The sequence below is a fragment of the Prorops nasuta genome, unplaced genomic scaffold (assembly GCF_024137725.1).
Source record: "Prorops nasuta isolate Cenicafe-Biocafe unplaced genomic scaffold, Cenicafe_Pnas_1.2 PNAS00033, whole genome shotgun sequence".
Classification (NCBI taxonomy): Eukaryota; Metazoa; Arthropoda; class Insecta; order Hymenoptera; family Bethylidae; genus Prorops; species Prorops nasuta.
Window position 1 is genome coordinate 2,246,279 of NW_027116830.1, and position 21,042 is coordinate 2,267,320.

The 21,042-nt window shown below is 31.9% G+C and overlaps 3 protein-coding genes across 5 annotated transcripts; 2 read left to right on the forward strand and 1 right to left on the reverse strand.

The window, feature by feature from the left end:
• Window positions 1-518: 518 nt before the first annotated feature.
• On the forward strand, window positions 519-6,232 carry LOC136783311 (ankyrin repeat and SOCS box protein 14-like). 3 transcript variants are annotated; one of them, XM_066743379.1, is made up of 8 exons: window positions 688-788; window positions 999-1,151; window positions 1,857-2,048; window positions 2,324-2,475; window positions 3,677-3,917; window positions 4,045-4,065; window positions 4,395-4,638; window positions 4,887-6,232. In XM_066743379.1, exons 3-8 carry the CDS (start codon window positions 1,857-1,859, stop codon window positions 5,438-5,440), a joined length of 1,404 nt encoding a protein of 467 aa, XP_066599476.1. In that variant the 5' UTR covers window positions 688-788; window positions 999-1,151; the 3' UTR covers window positions 5,441-6,232. The 3 variants fall into 3 exon arrangements, with proteins under 3 accessions (XP_066599474.1, XP_066599475.1, XP_066599476.1); XM_066743377.1 differs by lacking the exon at window positions 999-1,151 and having other exon boundaries at window positions 519-788; XM_066743378.1 differs by lacking the exons at window positions 999-1,151; window positions 4,045-4,065 and having other exon boundaries at window positions 530-788; window positions 4,887-6,226.
• Window positions 6,233-6,506: 274 nt separating this feature from the next.
• LOC136783307 (cytochrome P450 6a2-like) lies at window positions 6,507-12,192 on the forward strand. The gene is made up of 5 exons (XM_066743372.1): window positions 6,507-6,966; window positions 7,043-7,568; window positions 9,684-9,905; window positions 11,630-11,881; window positions 11,972-12,192. The coding sequence occupies exons 1-5, from the start codon at window positions 6,637-6,639 to the stop codon at window positions 12,133-12,135; spliced, it is 1,494 nt and encodes a 497-aa protein (XP_066599469.1). The 5' UTR covers window positions 6,507-6,636; the 3' UTR covers window positions 12,136-12,192.
• Window positions 12,193-12,872: 680 nt separating this feature from the next.
• On the reverse strand, window positions 12,873-17,550 carry LOC136783306 (cytochrome P450 6a2-like). Its single transcript, XM_066743371.1, has 6 exons — window positions 17,395-17,550; window positions 16,305-16,656; window positions 14,962-15,487; window positions 14,271-14,492; window positions 13,947-14,198; window positions 12,873-13,807 (listed from the first exon to the last, which is right to left on the reverse strand). Exons 2-6 carry the CDS (start codon window positions 16,638-16,640, stop codon window positions 13,638-13,640), a joined length of 1,506 nt encoding a protein of 501 aa, XP_066599468.1. The 5' UTR covers window positions 16,641-16,656; window positions 17,395-17,550; the 3' UTR covers window positions 12,873-13,637.
• Window positions 17,551-21,042: the final 3,492 nt, after the last annotated feature.

A 21,042-nucleotide genomic window follows, 5' to 3' on the forward strand; every position in this document is an offset into this window, starting at 1 on the left:
GTATCAGAGAGATTGATATTGATTGTTTTGTTCTATTTCCGTGGCTTTAGTCAGAGATAGTTCTATGATGAAAGAATACCGATTGGAGAAAATCGATTAAAATGAAAAGAAATTGTATTATTTTCAAACAGAAGAACTATATATTTACTATATATATAACATTATGTTTTTATGCAACATAATAAATATTGTCTAAGTTTCACGTATTTGATATCTTTCATTGTTGTGGTCCTTTGTTTTCAAAATACGTTACGCGTAAAATTAGAAAACTCATTGTATCCGAGTTTGGTTTAATTTAGGATTGTAGATCGCTGAACTTTCTGGAAGTTGTGGGTTTGATAAATTTAATTTCTGCGCTGAAAATTTTATATGTAGGTTTCAATGACCTACGAAGAGGGAAGAACAAAAGCTGATAGCTAAAGAGAAGGTTGTTTTGAAAATATAGAAAACCCGGGAGGATTCCACGAATATTTTTTTGCCAGTGAGTGTGCGACATCTGCGAAGAAAGGAAGAAAGGAAAACAAGGAACAGAAACCTCGGTGATGTATATGAGAAATTAAAGAAAATTGCGTAGTCCCCGAAGAAACTTGCTATCGACGCGCACGTTCTTGTGCTTTGAAAGAGGGGAGTGAAAGAGAAGGAGGGATGAGAGGAGAGCTCTTTGTGTTATTTTCGGCCAGATTCACCGATTCACCGGTCGAGCCTTTAAATAGGACCGAGTACTCTTCGAAGAAGCCAGTCATCATCTAAAGCGATTTTACATGCTGGAGCACCGTACAGTTTTCGATGTGAGTAAACAATAACAAAATCACGTTATGTTGCTAATGTCATTCATATCAACTTATTTTGCTACACTGTAATTTCATTCTTCGCCTCTTTGCAGCCTTCACTTCCGCTTTTCGTTCAGTCATCAACCAATAATTACTTAATCTAGTTGCGCACACTTACAATTATTGCTATAGTTTTATTAAAAGAATTTTATAATTTACCTTCCATAGTTTTTCCCAACCAAATCTTCACCTTACTGCTCAATACTTGTGGCTTCTTCTTCCACTTCCGGTTTCTACGCCTTCTACGTCAATTTCGTCGAACTGTGAGACTAAGAAAATATTTTTACAGCTGTGTAAAACGATAATTGATTGAATTTCCAAGTGCGATATGATTTATATATATATTTAAACTAATGCAATATCCTTTTTTTGTTTTATTATATAATGCGGTTTGTTTCTATATAGTGTTTGTGACTGCGCATTAAGCATCTTTAGCTCTCCCGTGATAGAACATTTCTTTTCTACTTATATTTGCTTCAAGAGACTGATATAGTTTTGGGATAAAAGATAACTTTCTCTTAACTAATGTACCTAAAAAGAAATATATCTATTATAAAAAATACGTACTTCTCAATAGGTTTTCCAACTTTTGTCTAATATATGAGATAATCAAAACTCGTGTGTTTTGGTATTTTATATATCGAAGCAGTTTACATAAATATATGAATTGTTTTGAAACTCGACGCCTCGCAGCATACATAAAGATGATGACATGCTTATAAAAGATCATTGTAAAAGTAACTATTTTTTTTTTAATATACGGTAACCAGAGATATGTCCATTATATCAGGAATTCTACAAAATTCGAAGAAAGAACTTACTATTAATTCCGTTTACAAGTTGGAAGATATAATATTTTTAACGTAAATGAAATCAAATGAAGACAAATTAAATGAAATGTATAACTAAATTAAATGCCGTATTTATAGGTTAATGAGGCTGCATGTTTGCATTAGCGTCGAGAAAAAAAATAATTAAAAGAGAAAGATCATTTAATAAAATTATGTTAATTGCTTGTTGTTCCAGATGCCAGCCGAGTGCATCGCGAATCCGCTTCAGCGAGAACTGGCAGACTCGATAATTCGTCTTCAGCCCCTTGACGAAATCCGGATACTATTGGCTTGTGGCGCTAGGCCTAACGATCCGGTCACACAGGGCCTGAGGCCCCTTCATTATGCCGTCTGGCAACGTTACACCGACGCTGCTCAACTTCTTCTCGTAATACTTATTATACATTTCATACCTTTCTTCAAATCTCACTTTTATATTTTAATACGTTAAATTTACTTTCATTGCGGACAACTAAAAAAAATATGATTGTTTTGCAGATGTTTGGGATGACTATAATTATAATTAAAAACTTCGTTTAAAATCTGCAGATGTTGTAGAAATTATACAGAGAGTTGAGAAAGAAAAACGGTGTCTTTGTGCTTAATTTAAATTATGTCCGAAATGAGGTTAACCGGGAATTAAAGAATATTTTATGTTTTTAGGTTAGAGGAGCGGATATCGATGCTACTGACGAGTGTGGGTACTCTGCTCTCCATCTAGCTGCCGAATATGGTTATTTGGACCTAGTAAAATTGCTACTGAAACATGGAGCCAAGGTCGATCATCGAGAAGACACGGGAGAATTATTCCCGAGGTGATTAATTGGCATATAATGCGAATTTAGAGTCTCATCACCTTGCTTTTCACACGTTATATAAAGGAGAATGACAATGAAAATAATTATAACAATAAATATAGTCGACTATCGTTATCGAAAGCTCGTTGTAGCTGCCAATAGGATTTTAATTGCATAATTGTTTTTGATCATTGAGCAAGGTAGACTTATATTATTTTTAATTTTGACAAAGGTCAAGGTACTTGATCCATTTTACAAATTCTCTTTGAGATAATAAGATTATCTTGAATACAGATTTGAAAATGTTTATATCTACACACCAGAAATGTTGAACAAATACGAATATCTGATGTATAAACGGGTCGAGATCTAGTCTATGAATGTATTTGTTGATTTTTTACAAATTGGACAGTTTTCTTTGTTAATATGCTATAGAGAATTTTTTAATGTTATAAGTGAGGTCATTTGGAGCTGCTTTGTCCATAAATTCAGTCTCTGAGCCATCAAAAATTGTGACACAAAGAAATTAGGGTTCTCAGAATTTTAGTGTGGGGCGGCTTCTTTATCAACTGCGCATTCTATTTGTAATCGACCTTTGTTATTGACTTAATAACTCTTCAAGTTTTGTCAGATTTTAATGGGATTGCTCATACCGATATTACAGAGTGGAACCGAAAATTCGTGTCAACGATACTTTGTTATTTGACGACCGTTTTTAAAATTATTAATCTAGTATTTTAATCAGGTTACGAGCTGTTCTTTCTAGTAAATTAGTTAGATTTTAGTGAAAGAAACAAACAAACGGAAAAAGCATTTAACAAATTGCTTTTATAATATAATTTTCCTATTTTTTGTAATCTAACTATTGTACTAGAAAGAGGAGATTACGACGTCATGGAAATGTCACAACAAACTAGAATTAGGTCTTCAAATAACGTCATATCGTTGATACACGTATTTCCTCTGTAATGTCAATTTGAAGAAATACTACTAAAGATTAAAAACCTACAAATTTTTATATTTCTTATAAAAAATTGAATTATTAGATACCTACTTCTTATCAATCACAATTTTTCTAAAATACCACTGCTGTCTCTTCAAGTTTAAGATGGCTCAATGAAGCGTATTGTATTCATTTTTAATGACACAGTATTGAAATATTATATGTAATAATAAATGTAAAATTAACAAGCGAATTATTTATAAAATCTGTTTTCAGAACGACACTGTGCGACGAACCATTGAGATTGGCTTTAAAAAATCGTCATATCGAAGTGGCGAAGAGTCTATTGGAGGCTGGTGCTAATCCTAATAAGAGGTATTTTTTTGGATCGGAGATTAACTTGGTATCACCGTTGGATCTGGAATGCATGGAATTATTGTTGGCCTTTGGTGCTTTGCCGAACACAAGGGATCGTGCCGGATTAACACCACTCATGAAGGCTGCTAGATTACCTCAGGTATTTTCTACATTTCAACCACCATTTTATCATGAAGACACTTTTGCCTATTTTCAAATATATACTAGGACCTCTACTAGATAATTTGAATTGGACGAATAAATATGTATTCTTATCTTTCTCGCAGTTAGCAGAGGGGAAGAAAAAGGTATACTTTTCACATTCCAGTATGTTGTAAATAAACCAAAAGCTTTAGTGTGCAGTTCTGTCTCATAAATTTCTTCGTGATGGAAACTTTAATTTTAATATCAATTTAAATTGTAGTCTGTTCTATTTTTTTGTACTCTAGATGAAATAGTGAGTTATCTTAAACTTAGAATTATTAATTGTAAAAATGTAATATTGGTATAACTGGTCCATTAAACGGCCATTTATTAATGTGATAATTTAATATAATTAATATGTTCATATATGTGTATAAAATATGAGGAACTGAGTAAGAAAGATAATTGTTATAAATAATTTTTTAATTTTCAGGGAATCGCGTCAGTGTTGATGCTGTTGCATTACGGGGCAGATGTGAATTCGATGACAGACGTCAGGCACGATTATAGGACAGTCTTGCATTATGCAATTCTCGGTGGTGATATAGAAGTTATAAATTTATTATTGAAACAAGGGGCAAAGTTGGATTTGGGGCCCGAGTATCAGAAGCCTACAGCGTTGGATTTGGCAGTGCTAAAGGGGGATCCGAAAATTGTCGAGATGCTTCTTATGCATGGTAAATTATTATTCCTTCTCCCAGTATTGCAGAAAACTCCCTCTTCTCAATTCTTAAACCAATTGGTCATTTTTAAGATGAACAGTTTTCATTTCCATGCTTCTATAATACAGTTTTGAAAAGATATACGTATGTAGAATAAGTAATATTTGTTAATAGTAAAATAATTAAGTTATAATGTAACGAAACAGAAAAGTAAGACACTATAACTTTATAATTTTCAACAAAAAATTGAATTAAATTTTTAGGAGCAGACGTAAATGCAACATCCCCTATAATTGGATCGCCTCTTCACGTGGCTTGTGCTGACAGTATACCAAATCGATTAGAGATTCTGAGGATGCTATTGGAAAGGGGCGCTGATCCTAACTTGGTGATTCGAAGTGATGAAGGCCCCGCGCTACGTCCAGTGTTGGCCGAGTATGTCGCGTCCAATGAAAATCCATCAGTGGAGGTTGTCGCCCTTCTTTTAAAATATGGAGCAAGGGTCGTGATCAAGACTCAGTTTAGGGATCCCCATGGAATTTTAAACTCTTTACAGAATACCGCTGATAAGCCGAGACTGTTGAAAGCTTTGTTGGAAGCTGCCGAGAGTTTCGATCCTTGCATGATCAAAAGATCTAGCAGTTTAACGGATGCTCAGAAGGAACTTGTAATGGAGGCCGCTAGGACACCTTTACCTTTGATGCACCAGGCCAGGCTAATTATCAGAAAACTGTGTGGTACCAAATTACCTAAAGTCATTAAGAAGCTACAGTTACCTCAGTCGTTGGAATGCTACTTGCTTTATGATTTTCATTAGATTTATTAGTCACATTGACATCCTGTTAATCACAGCTGTCTATCAGTCTTTTAACTGAATTTCAAACGTATACCGGCTTCGTTTGAAAAGTTTCTTTTACTTTGCATAAGAAAAAGTAGAATTTTCAGAGAATTTGATCAGATTTATGATTTAATTTATAATTCTCAGTTAATGCGATTACCTATTCAAATTTTTATCATTCTTTACAACGAAGAGACAGCTTGTGTAGTCAAGGATTAAAATTCGTTTTATATGCGATTAGGTTTACATTTTAGACGATTATATAGTCTGATCAATGGTAGTGATATTTTTATGTATTATCGGACAACTCTTGTACACGCTCAATATGATTTTAGGAGTGCTTAATTATTACTCTTATTTTATTAATTACATATGTCATGAGAATTTTATTAGATATTTTATATAAATATTTTTTTACGCCAATTTTATAGATTGGTGCAGCAAAGATTCGCACTGAATATTATTGCAAGAGTTACTTATTAGGTAGGTTGATCAAGGACAAAGTGTGATAAAAATTAATTTGGATAGACTGACATTGAGAACGTACTATCAGCTCTCCAGTAATCTTAGTATTATTTGTTTATAATATTTCAATAAATCTGAGACGTAGTTTAAACGAACATATTACGAACTGTATCAAAAGGTGTAATTTCATAAATATTTAATTTTGTACCTTTCTATGTACAGGCACTGTGTAATATAATATATAGTACAAGAAATCTTAAGATTTATACAGAAATAGAAGATGCGCAAAATATCGTAGGCATCGATATTCTTGTTTAATCTCCATCCAAAAATAGTCCGCCAAATTTTACGATCTACGTCAACTTTTTGGCAACAATTCTACCTGTCCACAAGATTTATGTTCATTCTTGCGTGGAAGATGAAATAAAAAATTACTTTAATCATTTTTATAACAAATATCACGTGATAATTCGTGTTAATTAATACAGTAATTATTTACTGTGCAGTGTTTCTTGTATCATAAATAATTCGTTAATTTTCTCCAGGGCTTTTACTTTTAGTACTAATAGCGTTTACCAATTTGATAAGAAGAATGTATTTAACCTTATATATTCTTGTCATGGATTAGTCGGACGAACGTTTTGTTCACGTAATATCTGTAGAAAATTCCTATTTTTTTTGTAAAACAATAGTATTTTAATCGTGCTAAAATGATATCCGGTATTTTAACCGTTATATGTGTATTTCTAGTATTTATTTATTATTACTGCAATTCAAATTTCAACTTCTGGAAAAGTCGTGGAGTCTTAGGCCCCGAACCCTTTCCAATTTTCGGGAATTATATGGATATCCTCACATCGAGGTATTCCCTTGGGTTGTACTTGAAAAGCGTTTATAACGACTTTAAAGGAGAACCATTAGTCGGGATTTTTTTCGGAAGAACACCCTTACTCGTAGTGCAGAAACCTGAATTGATAAGAGACGTAATGGTCAAGGATTTCCCCAAGTTTTCGGATCGTATAAATCCAGCAGGTGAAAAGGTGTGTAACGCAATTATGAATCTTTTATTTGCAAGAATTCTACCGGTTATAGAAAACTCCTTCATTAAATATACAGATCGAGCCACTGTCGCAACATCTATTCTTTTTGGAGGCTCAAAGATGGCGGCCACTGAGGCTCAAGCTCTCATCGATATTCTCTTCGGGGAAGATGAAAGACATGTTCCCTTTGATCCTAGAGGTTGCAGATAAGCTGGACAATTATTTGTCAAAAGTGATTTCGAAAGAAGAGTCACTCGAACTTCGTGAACTGATGGCCAGATACACGATCGGCGTCATAGCCAGTTTTGCTTTCGACTTGAAATTTGATTCCTTCCAAAGCAAGGAATGTGATTTTTTGAAATTTGGAAGGACTACCATGAGCACCAATTTTTCCAATTTAATTAAGTTCCAAATTAGGCGTTTCTTCCCACTGATCTATAATCTGCTCGGCTACATACTTCCGGAATCCGATACAATAAAGTTTTTCAGGGACGTCACTGTAGATAGTATTGCCCAAAGAAAAAATGAAAACATTGTCAAGGGCGATTTTACCGACACCCTAATAGACATCAAGAATAATGCTAGCAAACTTCCAGAATTAAGTAAGCTTTTATTTATCAATTCTTCTTTAAAACTCGAGCTTAATATTATTGTTATGGGTAAACTATACATTCAATTTGTTTTGCATTTTATATGCTTATAATTTACTGATTAACGGCCGGTTGTTCCACCTATTGGCAAACGTCTGGATAAATTTATCCGTTTGGTAAAGCTTGAAATTGAATAGAATTTACTACAGTTTGTAATTTTTCCAAGCAGAAAAATTTTACCAATAGGTGGAACAACTGGCCCTAATTCAGCTTATATTTTTGTAGAATAATGCTTTAGAAACTGCAAGATGATTCTGGGTGCAACGAGTGACATTCTTGTCTGTGTTTCGTGTAACGCTTATAAACTAATCAAACGTTTAATAATTCTATAACAATTATAATATCAGTTGCCTACAATGTTAAAAAGTCTGAAAATCATTGATATCTCGAAAATTAAATATTTTAGCAGAAAACAGTACAAAAGGACTTCTTAGAGGTGTTTTAAAAATTGATGACCATATTGGATTGACCCTGAGAGACGTGGTAAAGGTTATATAAAGGTCATATTTAATTTTTTTTAACAGAACCTCGTATTTTTATTATATATTCTTATAGCTTATCTCGGGATCCTTAATTCATACTCCTTATTTTCACTTTTTCCATTCACCTAGTCGTTTACGAGACAGGTGGGTGCGGGTTTGGTTGAAATTGTGTGCATGATCGCTATGCGTATATACCAATGCATTGTTGTTTACCTACGTATATTTTTAGATAAAAATCTAAACTATTGAATAGAATGAAAAAATGGAAATGGAGTTTTGGAAAACTCGAGATAAGATACAAGAATAATTTGCAATAAAAAATAAAAGTTAAAAATGAAGTAGAAAATAGTAGATAAAATAAAGAACTCATGGATAATAAGCTAGTAGCCAATGCCTGATAATTTAAAAATCTCATGCAATATAATGTAATTATTAAAAGCTTTGGTCTGCCTAAATCTATTAAACTAAATAATGATAAATTTGGGCAAAGCTTTGTGGATTTGTTTTATCCTCTTTTATCGTACTCTCTGTCTGCAGAAAGTGATTACGTTTGTCTAAGTCCGTTTTGTATTTCTCCATATTGACCTTCGCTATTTCTTATGACTTATAATTGCTGATTATTAAAGTAAATACAGATCGGCTGATAAACTGTTCGCAACTTGTAGATATTATTGTGTTGTTAATATGCATCCCGTCAATTTAAGCTAACAAATACTCAATAGTATCGAGTGGTATGACATCAAAGAAATGTATTCACTCTTGCTTGTATCCGGTTTTTTCATTTCAAATAGAAAACTGTTCTGTGTTTATACTAAATACCATCAGGAGCAATTTTTTTTCAAGTTTTAATTGAACACTCGGTGAACTTTGGATGTGCAAACGAAATTATATGTATAATCAGATACAAGTTGCTGCATCCTTTAAATATATTGTCAATATTCATTAATAAAAGAGTAATCAATTATATTTGATTAGCTGATCTATACTTACCATTAGGGTCGTTATAATTGGGCAATGGAGATGGAGAAGTTCTACAAACTCAGTCTAATTTCGCGATATTTTATTTTGAAGATTAAAGCACGTGACAAGCACATTATTAGTCGCTCATTTTTCTCCTAAACTATTATTTATATGATAATCTTCTGACTCAATCATTTTTTAATCTATTTACATCATTTAACCACTGTTTTAAAAAATTACATAAATACTGATGCACTCTACATAGGACATCTCATTATAAAAATTACAAGTGATTACCACGTGACCTTCAAATAATTGTCCAAGGTCTAACTAATGACGCAAACTGATACTATCCTCAAAGTCAAATTTTTAATTGCAAATTTCTTTGTAGTAATTATTGTTATTGAAATATTCCTGCAAGTTTCATATTATTAGGGCTCGATTAGTAAAAGGATTTCTTTAATCTCTTAATTTTTAACTTTTTAACGTTATCAATTTTACGTTATTTCAATTTTATTTTTAATTGTTATTAAAAATTACTTATTAATCATGTTTGAGTTAATCGCTTTATTAATTTTATTTTAGAAAATTAATGATGTTTATGTAATTAGAATAATAATTTCAGACATAACCGATTCGTTGCTTGCGTCCCAGGCTTTTGTGTTTTTCATTGCTGGATTTGAGAGCCCATCAATGACAATGTGCAACACTTTGTATGAATTAGCTCTGAATCAAGGCATTCAGGATAAACTCCGAACAGAAATTCAAAAAGTTAACGAACAAAACGGCGGTACTTGGAAATACGAAGATGTTCACCAAATAATTTACTTAGATATGGTTATTAAAGGTACGATTCTTTAATTATTTCTAATACAAATATATTTAAAAATTGTCGCACTTCTAAATATTTTGAAAACTCAACATTTTAGAAAATAAAAGATATTCGAGAAATAATTTGTGGTATTTTAAAGACGTATCAAATAATAGACTCATTTTAACGTTTGGTACAATGTTCAAGGTCATGTTAAAGATTTCTTGAATTTTTTTAGGCGGAATCTTCTATTTTGTGATGTATATTCTTGGAGCTAATCTCAAGAGTTTTCCCAAAACATTATATTAATTTATAATTTCATCCGTTGGTTCACTAAATTTTTCGATTTGAAATTGCACAGAGGTGTTGGCCAGCTCAACAGTCATCTTTGTTCGTCTCTATTCTTAGGGTGGTATCAATAAACGGCACTTAAGCTTAGTACAGTCTAGGCTTAGATCAATTGTCTCACTTTAACTTTCAATACAATGCTTATCTCGGTTTACCACTTAAATATTTACTGAGTTAAAATTCGATCTTAATTTGGTATATGGATATACCGTCCTTAATAGTATTTTATCAACGCTATTTATTTTTGTTCTAGTGAACCTATAGGAAAATTATTATATTCACGTGTTAAGTAGCTAAAACTGCACGAATCAGACACAAATTGAAAACCGAAACACAGAAAGAGCCCTTTAAAATCCAAAAATTCTGGAGGAGTTATCTTTCACTCAACAATAGTACTATGTCGTAGTGTGGGTTAGATTGCAGAGGATGTGTAGACCTGTAGACTGTGATTGTATTAGCATGCATCTCTGCTATAAGTACTGCATGCTGTAGTCACTGTAAATATGCCTAGTCATTCACTTATTTATATTTTCAAATCAAAATATTAAGTGAATAGCTGAATAAAATGGTAAATCTATTTAAAGATTTTAAATGCTTTTGAGATAAGTAACAAGAATAGTTAATAAAAAAGTTGTTATTTTTATTTATAAAACTAAAGAAGGCCTTTACAAATTCTAAGTTTCTTCAACTAGAATATTTCTATATGACTTATAGTTTCGAGCCCGTTTGAATACAAAAATTGATTTGTCTCTCGAAAATTTTTAATTTATTAACTTTTTATTTGTATTCACACAGGTCAGATAGTTTTAAAAAGTTTTCATACGGTATATAGGACATCATTAAAGATCCATATCTCATAAACACTTGAGTTTAATGACTCACTCGCATAGTGATTTATAAAACTCTCGAGATAGGTTACAAGATGTAATAAAATTAGGGATCTCACCCATTTATAAAATTTAAGATAACCTGTATAAATTATCAGTTAATCTTTTTTATATGAGTAATTTGTGGTCCTTTCCAAGCAAAAATTGACATTTATTTAAAATTCCATATTCATTATTGTTTACCATTTATCGAGGATGGATACTTTTAAAAAAATCCTATTCTGTATTTTGGAATTTAAAGACCTATATTAACTAAACACTTGAAATTAGTGACTCATTCATATAATGTTTTGAAATGCTCTCGAGATAAACTACGAGAATCTATAAAAACATGTCGAGTGTCTTTTAAAAACGTCTACGACGGTATTGATTTCTAGAAACCGACCTTGAAAAAAAGAATAATTATTAGTAATAATTGTGTCCCTTTAAGCTGTTTAATTTTTTTTATTAGGTTTAAGTTATTTCTTTCTTTATTTGGCTCTCCTGTATTATTCATGTATATAAATTAACTATTGTTAATTGTAGAGACATTGAGGAAATATCCACCAGTTCCAATGTTAATGAGAAAATCAACATGCGAGTATACTTTCAATGACACAAACCTTACTATTCCAAAAAATCAAAAGATACTGATACCATTGTACGCCATCCATTGCGATGCAGATATCTATCCGAATCCAGATCAGTTTGATCCTGAGAGATTCACGGACGAAAATTCTGCCAAAAGGAATCCAAATCATTATATGCCATTTGGTGATGGTCCGAGAAGTTGTATAGGTAACTATAGTGTACTTTTTCTTACTTGTACTAATTATTTAAATTTAAAACTCAATTTATACTTAAATTGTTTAAAATTTTTTTCTAAAGGTTCACGATTAGCAGCCAACCAAATAAAAATCGGCATAACTAAAATCCTGCTGAAATACAAAGTGGACGTCAGTGAAAAGACGATGATTCCATACGCATTCGATACTTCAGCAATTTTGCTGGCGCCTTTAGGTGATATTTATCTTAAATTAATCAAGATTTAATAATACGAAAAATACAGATTTTTTAATTTGTAATAGGAATAAATGATTTTAAAGAAAGGGTATTTTGCATGCTTTAGTCCAACTCCTAGTTTTAAATAATAGTTTCAACTTTAAATATATTAAGAGTTTTTTATTTTTCAGAAAAGAAGAAATAAATTGTAATATTTCTGTCTTTCTTTACAATAATTGCTTTGTTACGTTACTTTATTAATACACATAAATATATCATCTACATCATATATATTACATAAATAATATACAGTACATATATTTTATATGAACAATTTCTGTTTAAAAGAAATATTGTCGCTACAAGAAATTGTGCCTCAAATACAATAAGAGATATTCTTATATCGTTACCATCGATACTGGTATTTCCTGAGGTATGCTCATTGTTTTTTTCCTCGTTCTTATCTTACTCTTACACCACTTGCTGCCAACATTTTCTTCATTTGCTACGTTTTAATGACTCAGAGAAATGAATCATTCTTCTTCCCTGTCATAAGCCAAGGCTTACTTGGTAATTTGGTCTTGGTGCAAAACAATGATATAAACTAACTTAAAATATAACTTGAAAATAATTCTATATGTACATTACATTATATATTATATATCAATGGGAACCAAGGCTAAACTGTAATAACAATGTAATAAGTTTTCGTTAATTATAATATTATATCAGTTTGTCCAGGACATTAAAATATATAAATGTCAACATCTCAGGATAAATAAATAAGTTCTATTATAATAAATATTTTATTTTAATAATAATATATTGATAACAAAAGATATATATATATTATTAATACTTGAATAAAATTATATTAACTTCTGAAAAATATGTATATTACAAGCGTACGTATTTCTAAATATTAATTTTGATGTTTTTTTCTGTAGAACAGATGCTATCAGAGTGATGGGTCTTATCATCCACTTAATTCTTTTAAGCTCATCAGTCTTATACGAAATTTAAACTTGATTTTTATCTCAACTTCATCTGCAAACCAGTCTTAACTAAGGTCTCCATGCGATATTTGATAATACGATTTTACGTAAATACTTAGGGTGGTATCGATAAACCAAAGTAAACTCCAATTTCAATTTAGCAATTATTTAAGACGAAGATTGAGCTAAGCATCATATCTATAATTGGAGTGAGATAATTAATCTTAGCTATTACAAGTTTAAGCTCGATTTATCCATGCCACTCTTAAACTACTCTTTATTATAGCATGTGAGTTTTAAGCTTATATATGTATGTATTTACCTAAAATTATAAATTCTAACTGAGACTCTTCCTAATGTAAGTTTCGTTTAAAATTGAATTCCGGTTTACAAGTACTGCAACAGAAACATTGGTACCAATTACGCAAGAATGGCCAATGCCTGGTAATAATAACATTTAAAAAGGACCAATTATTGGACAATTGTGGTAACTGAGTTCCTCTTTCACTTTTAATTATGTAAGTTACCTCGTGTAAAAATACTGTCTCCAAATATTTCTAGCTCTTAATATCAACCAATTTCAGGTGAATTCCTCCTAATGGAGTCAGTATGAAGGCAGTTTCATCGATTTTATAAGGTATCTGTGTTTCTTCACACACTTCTACTTTGTAGTTTGACAGAATCTTAATTAATCCTATTTTGGTTTGGTATACAGCAAAACGTGCTCCTGTAAGTAAATTATACTCTGTTTAGCATGTTTTGTATATGAAGCTATAAAATATTTTTTTAATAATATGACATTCTATTTTCGACAATGGTGAACAGATCATCAATCCATATCCAAGTTTCTTAAACTTATAATTTACCTATACAGTTTCTGGGTCCATCTCCAAATGGCAAATAATACATTGGATTCCTCCCAGCAGAGCTCTCTTCTGAAAACCTTTCTGGATCGTATTTATCTGGATCTGGATAAATTTTTGGATCACGATGTATGGCAAATGCTGGTATAAACACTCTGGTTCCCTTTGGGATTGTTACTTTGGTTCCATTAAAAGTATAATCAGATACTGCTCTTCTCATCAAAACTGTCACTGGAGGGTATTTCCTCAGGGTTTCTAAAAAACATTACTTTTAATAAACATAAGATAGAAAAATATACAAATTTTATTAACTATTTGCTCAGGTACCTCTAAAGATCATATCCAAGTATGACATTTGCTTGATATCATCGTATTTCCATTGACCTTTGTTCTTCTCTTTCATTTCATTGATTTCAGCTCTCATTTTATCTTGAATTTCGTGATTCTGGGCCAATTCGTACAATGCGTTGCTCATTGTTGACGATGAGGTCTCGAATCCGGCGAGGAAGAACACGAAGGCCTGGGCAGCCAACAGCGTTTCGGTTATTTCTGATAGATAAAAGAGTAACATTTGAAGAAATTAAAAGCACTGTAGGTAAAAACTAAAATCGGAAGAATTTATCCTTTAATCCACATGTATGTATACAAATGTCTGGTTTAGAAAAGATTATTGATATTAATCTGTGGTTATATTAACTTGGCTGCAGTAGTGTTTGTATTTGGTGTGCATATTCATGAATAATTCTTTATAACTCTTGTGAAGGTATCTTGAAATGTAGACAAATATTTACTTTTTTAATTTGTCGTAATTATTTAGTCCAATGACAAATGTCACATGAATCATTACTAGAGTTTTTTTAGCATTATGCAGAATTGCCACCAGAACTCCAGTTCCAGATCTCAACAATTCAGAACAATAATGAAAATATTGCTTATTGAATAATAGACTATTAGCTTTACTGACATCTTACTCTATTGTTAAAAATCATTATATAAGGAAAAAAATATTGATAATTACCAAAATCTTTAAATTTTTCAGAATTATCCTGGATATCCAGCAGAATGTCAATAAAGTCATGACGCACGATATTGTGTTTTCTTCGATAAGCCATGGTTTGGGCGATGGAGAGCCTGAAGTATTTTTGGTTTTTCACCTCGGGTAAAATATATCCCAGAAAATCGTAGAAATTTGGGAAGGCTTCTCTGATCCTCAATCTGAGGTATTTGCTGAAGGTCATTGTGAAAAAGTCTCGTCCCATTCTGCGAAACTCGCAGTTCTCATCCTCGAGGGCGTTTAGCTCCAGGCCAAAAGCACAGGTACCTATGACGTCAGTGGTGTACCTTGCAGTGAGTTCACGGAATTCTATCGACTCGTTCTTGGGAACTACCTTTGCTAGATAATTCTCCAGATGCTCGCTGGATTCCAGAATCAGAGGAAACATCTCCTTCAGCTTACCGGAAGTGAAAATTGGGGAGAGTCGAAGTCTCATTGGTCGCCATCTTTTTGTTTCCAAAGCAAACAAGTGTTGAGATATTGGTTCAGTCTACAAAATTTTAATACCTTTTTTAAACTCCTGAGTACGATTTTATCTAATTTTATAATGCAGAGTGTATAAGTTAAGACGCGCCAGAAGTTGGACGTAAAACTCAGTTATTTTATATAATATATTATGAAATATTTATTTTTTTTCTTAAGGGATTACACCGTTGTAAGAATTAAAAAAAGTATCTCTCAGTGTATCGAGATAAGTGGGTTCTAAGTCCACACACACACACGCGCGCGCGCGCGCGCGCACATGCTCTGGTGTTCTTTCAACGGTAAACCTCCCATAATATTAGTATTTAACGTTAATTATACAGGGTGTACCATTGCAGGTATACCAGAGCATGAATGCACAATAAGACACGTACATCACTGTAACTGTAAGAGATATTAGAGTTTTGACACGACTTACAAAGTCTCTTACCATTTGCATAAAGAAAGATCTTTTGCTAACTATGAATATTTTTAATATAGTTACTGAAATAAACATGAAGGTTTTTCTGTATATATAAATTTTAGGGCATTTTAAGTGGTATACCATAATGGGTGACACTTAAAATCCTCATTAGTTAGAGAACGTGTATGAAAACTCAATTATCTATGTACATGTGCAAATAATTGTAAAAGATATGAATATTTGCATAAAACCTCTTTAAACACAGATAGGAGTTTAAAAAATATCCTAGCAAAATATTTATATCTTTCACAATTAACAATACAAACATTTTCTTATATCAATGTCTTTATGCTTTAAGATAACTCAACTGCCTCACATACCATATTTTAATATTAATAAAAAGAAATCTGCTACTACGTACTTTTTCATGAACTTTAATGGGACGATCTGAAAATTTGGAAAAGTCTTTGATAAGGATATCCTTGATGAAGTTTGGGTCGTGTATCGATAAAATAGGAGTGGCCCTGGCAAATAAGCCCACCATTGGCTCATCCTTAAATTCATTGTAAATCTGTTGCATGTAACTTCCTATGGATATTCTGCTCAGCATGATGTCCTTGAAATTACCCAAGAAGGGTATTGGCTTGGGTCCTTTCACGCCACGATTTTTCCAATAATCATAATTCGAATTGCAATAATAATATATTGCTACCAGTAGGGCCACTACTGCCCCCAAGATTTCAAAGCTCGAGGCCATCTTTCCGTAAGTTTTACTGCAACGCAAAATCAGGTTTCATATATCTTATCAAAATACACGTATCTCTGAATTTTCCGACCAATTTTTCAATTATACGAGCGTTAATCGTTCTTCTCTGATGTAATAAATACATCGACATGCACACACGTGTTATGTGGAAGCACTTGACACACATAGGTTGAAATAATAACGAGTAGTGGAAGGAACAAAAAAGGATTCTGAAGAATAATTACAGACGGTGTAAATTCTGCTGTATTCTTTAGATGATTGTATCACTAAATATTTAATAGGGTCTAATGTGTTTTAAATTTGGAGTTATTAAAATTCTGCTTTATAATATTGAATAAATTATTCTTGCTGAAATATCGTAAAATAATTGAGAAATATTATAAAATAGGAATATTTCATTATTATAAGGCAGGATTTTGTTGATTTGAAATTGAATACACATTGACTAGTGCAGCAGATATTTGTAGTGCTTTAATTACTTTAAAAATTGCTGATAAAAATGATAATAATAATAAATATTGACTAACTAATATCAGGAATCCTACGATAAATCTATTCGATATTTTGATTATATCGTGTCAATAATTATCTCATTGGGTAGATGAAATAAGAAGTTAAATTAAAAAAAAATAAATATAAAGATATCTCTCTTCTCGATATATATCAACCATCATTAAGATAAATAATGCAGACTTGTAATAACAAAGATGTTGGCGTTTAGAAAATGCGAACAGTGGTAACTTACCAGATGAGGCCTTATACCAGAGATGAGAGAAAACCTATAGCCTGTCCTTGCTGTAAGCGAGCTGGAAACAGACTGACTGGCCAATCATCTCATCTCCCCGTTAAATTCTACTAACAGCAATCGCTACATCAGTCTTCGTGTCATCGTGAGTTGCACTAATCGTATCTGAAAATCATATTACTCATCTATTTCCTGCTCCCTCCAAATCTGTACTTCGTCTTCCATAAAAACACCGAATTTCTACAAATATTACAATCACCTATTTTTTCACAGATCATATGCAAAGTGATACATGTGGTACCAAGGACAAGCTAACAATTTATTTATTTGGTATTGATTGTTTGTCTTGTTTTTTTTTGGGTTTTTTGGGTTTTTTTGGGTTTTTTGTTTTTTTTTTATAAGAGGTTTAACAATCATGATAAATAATCAATCAATTGTTTAATTAATTGCTTCCTGTTATTAACAGCACTCATGATTTTTATAAGTATTTTGTTATTAACTTTTTTATAAAAATGAATGACTATTGAGATAGAAAAGGTTTGAAGATTAGATTTTTAATTGTGGAAGTGAACTTTTGTTGAATTGTTAATTATTAATTGAAAAGTGAGTCAATTTCAATAGAAAATCGTTTTACTATATATTTTTAACGAATCTAACAGTTTTTATATCGATAAGAATATTTTTTTACTTTAAAGCATTTATAAAGCACTAGGTAGAAAAACTGGTTGTGTGAGATAATTATGACCAGTTTTGCACCAAAGACAAAGTTCAGCTGATTTGAGAATTTATATATAGCTAAACTGATTGTAGCTGGCATCAATTTCGATACTACGTTTTAAGTATATGTTAAGATTTAATTATTTTATAATATGTAAACAAGATGGATTAGATCTTTATAACCTCTTTTGAAAATTTTTATCGAGTCTGGTAATTCATCATTATGTACAAATCATCTCCCTCTAGAAGACTACATTCATAATATTTTTTCTTTCTGTCCTTATTAAATTCTAGTGAAAATTCAATGCTTCGCTCATCCTTTTCGATTATATAATATTAAATCGATTATACAATTAAAAATTTATTTGCAAAAAAATGTCTTAAACCAAACGACTCCATACACCTGTTTACGCAAGATGAAGATTTTTTCATTCTGAAATAATAATGATATACGTTATGTTTTTTGTGGCGATTAAAATCCTATATGAGGTTTGTCTTGAAATGTCTCAGAATATTAGTGTAGAAGAATGTTTATTTACAAAAACTAAAAGAGATATGTTTTTTGCATATATAGGAACATTTTTAGGCTTTTTTTTATTCACATTAAGAAAAGTATATTATACAGAAATTGATATTCCTAATAGGTACGATGATAATCGTACTCTTTGCTCAAGATATCTTAAACCATCTGATTATATAGGTGTAAAAATTATTTATATCAGTAACAACAATAAATATCTATTTTGTGTATAAAATCTTTTTGGTAGAAAGAGAATTGAGCTCGAAAAAGAGGTTCTGTGCAAAACATTTATATGCTTAAATAAATTAGGAATAGAGAACAACGCAATTATGGCTCAAATGGTTCAATATTGATTGGGGTAATATTTAATTTGTTGCTTAATTGGTATTTTCAAACAAACATGTTGCACGTTGAATTCATCGTGATACAGCGAATTCTGACTTCTTATCTGTTATATATCAACGACTCGTGGATTTACAGTAGGCTTAAATTATGGAATGAATACTGAGAGGTCAGGAAATAATTAATTCATTTTGATTGGAATCAGTTTAATTGCAAAAATAAAATTATCCACTTTGCCCTATATAATAAATGTACTAATAGATTCTTTCCATCAAATTAAACACAGCTGTTATTGAGTCTTTCGTAACTCTCATTAAAAGAAGCTCTTAAATTTTATTATCTTTCTAGTGTCTCTTATTCACTATTTAAATTTCAATGAGTGCTATGATCTCTTTTTTAGTACTAATTTAAAAGTTCGTTGATTTAAGTTGCGAGAAACAATATTACCAATTGGGAGTATTGTTATAGAACAAAGTAAGTATATAAATAAGAGTTGTGCAGCATTAGGTCATCGACGATGTATAACATTGAGTCGTGTAATTTTTATTTTTGTATTATTACTTAATTTTATTTTGTTTATAATTGCAGCAAGCAAAAATCTACTTGTCAGCTAACATAGACAGAAATTATAATTAGAGTAAACAATTGCCAACTACTGTCTTGTAAATAATTATTGTATATATACTTTTTTAATTACTTTTTAATACAAGTGAATAAACTAAATGCTGTCTCCCCACCATCCTCCCTCCTCCCTCGAATTTATTTGTCCATCAAATAGCCGGTGAAATGATAGTGAGAGAGAAGCAGCAAACTCTGAACAATTTTAAGAGTATTTAGTTATTAGACGAATTGTGATAAGTAGATAAATACTTTTATTTCTATCACACAATGTGCACTTCACTATTATATTATATTTTAAAACATTGAACAATTATTAGTTAAGAGATGTCGGAATTCTCAGTCAAATTGTGTTAATATAATGGAGAAATTGCACGTGTGTGATGAAAATAAAGTATCAAATTATTTTTAATCGCGCAGATAAATAAATAATGATGAGTGATTGGAGGAAAACAAATGCGCGATTATTTGGCATCTTGCAAGGGAAAATACAAAAACGTAATTGTAATTGGCGCTAAACGATAGGAATTTCCTGAGCAGGAACCGGACATTGGAGAGTACCAAGCAATATATCGCAGCTGATTGGCGCTATCCGGCGCGCTCCCGCTGACAACCAATCAGATGCAGTTGTACAACACGTTCCATTGTCCGGTCCTCGTTCCGGATGGTTCTATCGTCTATCGCCAGTCAGTTACTTACATCGTTGAAGCTCTCCACGTGCGCGAGCGTCGGTGAATCGCGCGGCGGTTTTTTTTTTTTTTTTTTTTTTTTTTTTTTTCGTAATCACTGACACTTATTTAACCATGCAGTCGCGATTAAAAATAATTTCATATTTCAGTTTAATCACACGCCTGCATTTTCATCGTTATATTAAAAATTTTACCGACATTCGGACTTTTCCCAATATTTGCTCGATATATTAAAATGCACAGTGAAGTGCATTGCGCGATTAAAAAAAAAATCGTTTATCCACGCGCGTAAGAATTCTAACAATCGTCGGTGCGCGGCGCGAGTGTTTTCTTTCGTGCGCAGCGTTTGGATGCAGCCGTCAAGGAAACAGCCTCGGGAACTCTCACAGCCTGTAAGTTTATTATTTTTATTTTAAAGTTCAATGAACTCTGTATAAAATTAAATGGATAGAATTTAAGTAGTTAATGTTGTGTTTTTGTTTCTTGGTTTACAGTGGGGGCGACCTCACTACTATGGGGTGCGATTGCGCGTGTACCGAGTATCCGCGTAGCGAAGTGACATTTCAAAGAGCGAATCGCATTCGCTTAATAGTATATATACCGTTTTAAAAGTTGGCGTCGTTTAATTAGTGCGCGATATTTAAGACACCGTATCGCCTAGTGCAATTTCGAAATCAATGTTTGGCGAGTGAATTTCCTGGACGTCGTCATCCCCGCATCTATACACGATCGCATCCTGCACGCGAGGATAAGACGATGGGT